General features: G+C 34.4%; 1 protein-coding gene across 1 annotated transcript; it reads left to right on the top strand.

The window, feature by feature from the left end:
• Positions 1–1,755: 1,755 nt before the first annotated feature.
• LOC147409204 (NAC domain-containing protein 72-like) lies at positions 1,756–7,576 on the top strand. The gene is made up of 4 exons (XM_086426415.1): positions 1,756–2,319; positions 5,521–5,844; positions 6,444–6,772; positions 6,894–7,576. The coding sequence occupies exons 1-3, from the start codon at positions 1,852–1,854 to the stop codon at positions 6,594–6,596; spliced, it is 945 nt and encodes a 314-aa protein (XP_086282541.1). The 5' UTR covers positions 1,756–1,851; the 3' UTR covers positions 6,597–6,772; positions 6,894–7,576.
• The last annotated feature ends 325 nt before the right edge of the window (positions 7,577–7,901 follow it).

The raw sequence follows: 7,901 nt of genomic DNA, 5'->3' as shown, positions 1-7,901 counted from the left end.
ACTCTGATTTTTGTACGTTATTAGATGTATATAAGCTTCCATTAGTACTATATATTATTTGTTTATATGCAGGATTGTATGTCGTTTATCAGGTGCAGGTTAAACGTCTTGGAATGCTAACATAAACAGAGGAGACCATGCTAAAATTTCGAGGTGCCACCTAGTACCTCGAGTTTTGACATGGGGTTTTGTGTTAGTGTTCGGCGGGATGCCACACATGGCATGTGTACCAAACTCCTAGATTCTAATAGAGATCCCAAGGATCTAAGGGCATTAGAAGATAAATTCCAATTTAGTTTAGGATTCTTGTGATCGTGAGATCTCCTATGATCAAATCTCGAATAAGGGAGAAACCTTAATCCTGGGGAGGCCCTATATATTCAAGGGAGAACCAAGAGTTGAGGATCTTTTTGGCTCTCTCTCAATTTGAATTAATATTGGTTAGTCTTTTTTATAATTCTAACTTGATCGTTGGAGGTTTATTAACAGGTACCACACTAGTGCCATCACGGAGGAACTATACACTTATTTGGAATAGTAGAGTTAAGTAACTTGAGGTAAGACTTGAATTTTCTTCTATAGTTAACATAAGAAGTATGGGTTCAAGGGATTTGAACTTAGGACTTGGGTACAACCTCCACAAGTCTTACGATCTTACAAAGGTAATTTGTGTTGTAAATATTGTTATTTCTGAATTTTATTCTTCTAGGATTCTCTTTGAAGAAGAAGAATCTCTATTCTTCTTCGAGAATCATAAAAAACAAATTCTAAATGAGAAAAAAGTATGACCACTCTTGATCGGTCATGCAAAATTGATACATATCAATTCGAAATATATATATATATATATAACTAGAAATCGGAATCACAATATGCTCTACGTATTAGTTGTCTCTTTCTTCTTATATAGAGCTTTCTTTTTTTACATTTCGTTTTTTTATTTCTCTTAAAATCTATTTACATTTCTTATACATCTCTTTTAATATTTTTTTTATTCATATAAACATTTTGTTGTGTTTCATCCTCTCTTTTTATTTTATTTTCTCTTTTCTTAATCTCTTTTTCTTCAAACATTCTTCTTCTTCACAATTTTCCCTTACAATCGCTTTTGCTTTCTCCCTCTCACTGTTTTGGTTCTCAAGAAAATATGTGTGGATGATTAAAAAAAAAAAAGAATGATATATATATATATATATATATATATAAAATTTTTAATGATTATATATGGTTCTTAAGAAGATATATATATTTGTCACAATTGGTGTTTTTAATTCACATAGTTTGCTCGTAAAAAAAAATTAAATAAAAAAATATTTTCTTATATAATTTTTTTCACTATTAATTTTATCATAGTTTAAAAATCATCGAAGATGATTTGTCCAAACAATCTTATCTTTGACAATGAGGGAGATTTTCAATGCAAATGGTCCCTCACATTGACTTGTCCAATATCTAATATGACTTATTTGATATTTTGAAAATATCAATCAAAACAAATCAACTAGATAATGAATATTTAAATCAACAAAAATTAATCATTTTTTTTATAAATATCAAAATAATTCAAACAACTCATCTAAATATCGGTCGATTCTAAAATCAAGGATTGAAAGAGAGAACAAAGAAAAAGAAGAAAGGGGTTCAACTTTCCTAAGTCCCAGTGATATTGACTTTTGGTCAAGAAACCAAGGGGTATCCTAAAATTCCCTAAAACTTGACAAGGAAGCTTCCTAGCTTTTACCTCGAAGACTGAAAGTGTGAAGTGTAGAGAGTAAGACTTCTAACAAAGAACCTTTCTTTCCCTTAAATGAAAGAGAAAGTAGTAGTGGGCAGAGCTTCCCCACTGGATTCATGGGGGATCTGAACCTTCCCTCCTCTCTCCCACCTGGTTTTCGATTTCTTCCCACAGAACATCAAATCTTTACTTACTATCTGAATTGCAAGAACATCAACCATGATCTTTCTTCCCCTTCTACATCTAACAATCCTAATCTCAGCTTCGATGTTATTAGAGAGATCGATTTGTACAACTATGACCCTTGCGATCTTCCAGAGATCATAGCGTTTCCATTTGGTCATGGCGGAAGTAAGAAACATTGGTACTGTTATACAGTTAAGGTGAAGAGTGAGGGTTCGAAGCGGGAAGCGAAGAGTGGGTTCTGGAAGAGAAAGGGTCGTTCAAGGGATGTTTTGGGTGGAAAAGAAGGAGCTGTGATGGGGAAGAAGAGTAAATTTGTGTTTCATAGGGGCAATCTCTCGAATTCTTGCAGGACTAATTGGGTCATGATCGAGTACGCCCTTGTTGATCATCATCAGAAGGTATGAAAATTATTATTTTTTCCTTAAAAATGTGATTTTGTTTTTTGTGATTTGGTTGAGCCTTCGAGGAACAAATTTGCTTTTTTTTCTTCTTGTACTTCTGAACGTGTTTTTAGTTATATTTCACTTAGAACAAGAATTTTGCCACTTTTTATAACGTGTTCTCGAATGTTTTAGTTGAATTGCAGGTTATTGTTTATTGGAAAGAAACACTTTCATTCCAATATTTTCATCTATAACTAGTAAGTATCCTTAAATTCTCTATTAAAATTTAAATAAATTTAGCAAGTTAAAGTTGAACAATTAGGCTATTGTTTTCATACCACCAAACAAATAAAAATAAATAAATTATGTTGGGAATTGTGAAACACATTGGTCACACCAGACTGCAAACCACTTAATAATTGAAGAAACTAATCTGTCTAGAATGCCGATCCAACTAAAACCACAGTATAATTTTCCAATTCCTTGGACACAGCTCTTATAGAATTGATTATCGGTGTGAGAAGTATAAATAGAAAAGTGGGTCTCATTGGATTAGTTTCCATGAGGGTTATGCACTGCTATTAGGTATTGAGTATTCGTAGTGAATCATGGAGTATTTCTGTTGCGCTTTAGAAAGCAACTTATGACTCGGTGAAGCCGTGAAGGCAGGTTCAACCCAGGTCCATGGTATTACCACTCACATACTTATCAATGATCTAGTGACCGAGCACAACTGAAATAAAACATCTAATCTCCCCCATGAAAACCCATTTCCCTTGTAGATTCTGCGGCTCCATTGTTTGAACTTGAAAGGGTAAACCAACCGTCCCCCCACAATAGATATAGTTTAAAGCTGTCTTTGTCCACATGTTTGGAGTTAGGGTTTGAGTGTTACTATGCAGGATGCTTTATATTAGTGTAGAGGTAAAATCTCGGATGCCGTCGATTCCTCGAGATTTACCCCTAACAATCAATCTTCATTGTTCTTGATGCACACAAATGATAAAAAATCACACAAAAATAATCAAAAAGAAGGGAAAGAGAGAGAAGACAAAAAAAAGATTTGGGCTCCGAAGAGCCATGCTGATATTCTTTAAGCCATTACAAGATCTACAAAACCTAGCCTCTTCTCCCTTTTTGCCTTCTCCCTAGAGCCCCCTCCATTCTACCTAATAGCTCTCTTTATATAAATAGAAAGTCAAACCCTAAAAAGAAAGTAAAATCATTCAGAATTCTCTACAAAATCTATCATAATCTAAAAATAGATATTCGCTAGTCAATTAGGAGACTTTCTAGAGAATATCTATTTCTAGATAAGATTACAATCTTAAACCAAATAAAATCTAATCCAAGATATATCAATCAATGCCTCGAGTTACGCATTTCATGTGACCAATATTTGCCTTATGTACATCACGTGTCTAATACCGATTTTATCCTCTATGATTAGCAAATGACATATTCTAGAAGTCATAGAAGAAAACATGGTAATGCCATTTCGTCTGGATCCTTCTTTATTTGAAACTTAAAGCTGGTATTTTTGCTTCCTTCACAAAAGACGTGCTTACACATGATAGATAATTGTATGTTGGGATGTTCTCTCTGCTACACACAGAATTATGCCTCCACACAAACTATCCTAGAGAACTGCTAAGTAAACTTTCCAGAACTTTCTCTGTCTTCCCCCCTAGTGCAAAGGCCTAATCTTAGATCCTCAAGTCCAGAATCTTGTTTTCATCCTGTTTAAGTGTTGAAAGAGTACATTTTTGCATCTTCGTTCTGTAGGTAACATATTGCTCTTCTGCTTTCATGGGAAGATCATTAAACCTCTCATTGGTTATCTGTTTACTTGGGATTGTTTTCCAGAACAAATATTTTTGGATGACTGGCACTTGTTTCAAGAACAGCCCTTGAGATTTTCTGCTTCTATTTTATTTATTTATTGAAGGGAAGCTTCCTTTAACTTAATTAGATGGTGAAACTGTATTCGTCCCTTGAGAAGCTTCTAATTTCATGTTCTCTCATGAAAAAGGTTGCTCGTACTATCTCAAAATTCCAATATCCCCAGGTAAGCAATTTTAGTGTCAGATAGCATGGACATTCAAATGTATCAAAAGATTAAAGATGTCTCATTATCTTTAATGATTAAAGACCAATTCACTTCAGTTTAGTTATCACAAAGTCAGAACCTTAGGATGGGGGTGATCTTATCATTTTGTCGCCCATAACATTAAAGATTGTTCACCACTTCTTCCAGTTCCACAATCTGAGCCACCTTAGCGTGGAAAAAAATGGGTGTGTCAAAGTTCCTGGTTTAATTTGATGATGTTTGCATGTAAGAGTCTGAAACCTTACATGGACATCAAGCCATCAACTAATGACAATAGGCCTTGGCAAATCTTGTGTCCCATTTTTTTTTTTCAAATATAAAATAATTATGTGGAATGTTCAAATACACATGTATCCCAGAAGGGCTTATTTGTAATTTAAAATATTAATTAAAGGGTTTTACAAGATTACATAGTAAAAAAAGATATTTTTATAATTTTGAAAACTAACCAATGTGATGATAGGATCGCGGGATTGCAATTTTCTTGGTTTTTTTTTTACCATAATGACCCTGATTATATTAAGTTTAAAAGTAAAGGTTGCATTTGTGAGGTCCAAATTTTGGTGTCGAACCACTTCTACAGCGCCTTCTCTCATTATAATTAGTAAAGATAATTAGGGATCTTTGTCACCCATTGCTTCCATCCCAATTTGCATTTGTATTGTATGACAGCATTTCTGGATCTGCTTTTTGAATGACCATGTGCTCTAGACACGGATAAGTTTCATAGTCTTTTTTCCTCCATAACTTTCTGTTATGCCAATTAGAATAGCGACTTGGCTTTGGACATGGTGGGCTGGAAGAACATGATTATTTTAGCTGACCCCAAATCTTTGGGACAAGCTTTGTTATTTTTTGTTTTTGCCAGTTGGAATAGAATTGTAGCCTTTATTTTTTCCAGTAATTGAAGGCCTGAAGAGAATTTTTTCATCTTTTATCAATAATCTCATTAGTGTTCCATTAACTTGTTCCCAATCCAATTGGAGGGAAGTTATAAATTTGCCTGCTGTTACTCCTTCCGACATAAAAAGTGAACTCTTTTGGAGGGATATTATAAGATTTTCATAGTTTCTATCATTCAACCTATGATTTTCTATCATTTTCAGGCTTCTTTTGTCCTATGTCGAGTATTCCTCAAATCTTGCAGTGGAAACAGAATGGCAGAGCATGTTCCAAGTTCTTGTGCTGAAGAAAGCATTGCTGCAACACACAACATTTATATTGATGTTCCTTATAAACAGCGTGATGGGGCCTCAACATCAAGAATTGGTGGAGTTGCAATGCATGAGGACACTTTGGTTCACACAAATAATGATCTTGAACAGTTTCCATTGAAACCAAGTGGTGAGCCAGATGACCCTATCGTGGCTGGACCAGTTTTTGATAATGGTTTTCGATCATCTATGGTTATTCCAGAGTCTGATCAATTGGTAAACTCTTTAATTAAATAATGAAAGTTTTCCGTTCTCTTATAATGTGACATTTACCTTTGATTTAATTTAATTTTCTTTTTTGCATGTTGCTTGATTTGACAAATTTATGGAACCGCCTGTTTATGTCCTTGATTTCTTCTTAGCTTTCCTATTATTTGAAAATGTTATTATTATTATTATTTTTTCAATTTATTTTCTTTTTCCCTCCTGTTACAGTTCATGTGTTTAAAATATAAGTTCTAGGCAGAACCTTTTCTTTCTCTGTAGTAATTTTTAGTCATTAATGTGGTTAGTTACTGAAAGGGTTTTGGGTCGTCATTGTAGGGAAGAGGGATGTCATTGTAGGCTAACAGTATAAAACTTTCATCTAGTACATGGTTTCTTCTCCACTGATAGATGTATCTTACCAGGCATTGGAAGATGTAAATCTCAAACGCAGGCAGATTTGCTTGCTTTCTTGACATTGAATCTATCAAATTTTTGTACTATTTTCATGTTAAATACACATTCTGCTCTTCTATTAGTATATTAGTATCCTCTTTCTGGTGGACATGAGTAGTGTTCCAACTTCTTACTGCGCAATGGTTGACATGCAGGTGAAATCATCTGACGCGTTTATTGGTGGTGGCATTGTATTTGGTGATGTCGTGGGAGATGAGCTAATGACCAATCTTGCTATTCTAGAGGGAGATTTCATTGAGTTAGATGATCTGGTCTCCCCTCTTCCAGACATTAATTCTTCAGGATGAAGGAGAAAGATAGAAGTACCGTCTTTTGAGTGATAAATTGAAATCACACCTTGATCACTTTGACTAAATTATTGCTTAAAAACTACGCGAGTTTAGAAAAATGGGAAGAATTGAAAAAAAATTATTGCAGCTTTGCAGTCGCACAGAGTATCAGCAAGACTATTTCACATGTTAAGGTAATTATTTAGTACTACTAATTGTGTTCTTTTCGTGCCTTATTGAAGATAACCATTTATGTTTAATACATTTTCTCTTTTTCTTTGTGCACGTGTGTGTATATTTTGCGCAATTACGTAGGCACTTTGCTCTGGTTGATCTGTCGAAGATCCAATCACTGATACAACCGTGGACATTGATCGGAACACATCCTAAATCACAGCATTTCACCTTTGTTGGATCAATTTCATTGGGCATCTCCTCGATGGCTATGATTCTCCTATTTGCATTATTGGGAAAGCCTATTATTATTCCTACAACTCTCTCTCTTAGTTCTCCATTTGCTATAGTTCCTGCTTGTGTCTTGTTATTTTATTAAATAGCTCCAGAATTAGCATCTCACTGAATCGCAGAAACCATTGTTCTTGGCTGTTGCAGGGTTCACTGGGAACAGATAATAGAAATGAACTAATGGCTTATATATATGTTTCATTAATATGGTTGGGTTTTTTGCGGTTCAGTGGTGGTAATGATGTGCAGTGCACATCACCATACAAAGCCTTGTCTCCAAAACTCGCGGTTGAAACAAATCTTGTTCCTTCCTACAATTCTGAGGTCATGTCCTCTGGTAATCCAAGTGTGTTCATATCTTCTCTCAGTAACCTAACCTTCTCTCTCTCTCTCTCACTTTGGTCTTTCCTCTCTTTTAGAAACTTTAACTTGCACTTCTTGTAAATAGGGTCACCACTGGTCTAGCTATCTTAATTGATATTTCTATTGCTGTGTGCATACTTTTATATTTTATTTTATCTTTATTTTCTTAATTCTCCATCTCATACAACTTGGCATCCATCTTTACTCTGCTTGATGTGCAATACATGGGTTTATACTGAATTTTGAAAGTTTATAATGTGAGCCAATCCTACAGCATATTCCCATTTGGCCCCACCAGCATTCATTTCATCACTTGATGGAGTTTATTGTGAGACTTATCTAATGTCCAAAGATGGATTTTTCATTTGTAGTACAAGTTTTTCCACTTTGCAGGATGGATGATCTTTACTTCTTTTAATACAGGAATACGACATGAAATGTTGTTTTTTTTTCTTATTTTCTTTTCTTTTGTTTCTCGCATGGTATGTTTAAAAT

This window comes from Akebia trifoliata, chromosome 2 (genome assembly GCF_017979445.1).
Source record: "Akebia trifoliata isolate Shusen 1 chromosome 2, ASM1797944v1, whole genome shotgun sequence".
In the NCBI taxonomy this organism is placed as follows: domain Eukaryota; kingdom Viridiplantae; phylum Streptophyta; class Magnoliopsida; order Ranunculales; family Lardizabalaceae; genus Akebia; species Akebia trifoliata.
This window is presented reverse-complemented; position numbering and strand designations above follow the sequence as displayed.

Coding starts and splice junctions, on each gene's coding strand:
- LOC147409204 (XM_086426415.1), top strand. CDS start 1,852: ATGGGGGATCTGAACCTTCCCTCCTCTCTCCCACCTGGTTTTCGATTT. Junction 2,320..5,520: donor TTGTTGATCATCATCAGAAG/GTATGAAAATTA, acceptor TATCATTTTCAG/GCTTCTTTTGTCCTATGTCG. Junction 5,845..6,443: donor TTCCAGAGTCTGATCAATTG/GTAAACTCTTTA, acceptor GTTGACATGCAG/GTGAAATCATCTGACGCGTT.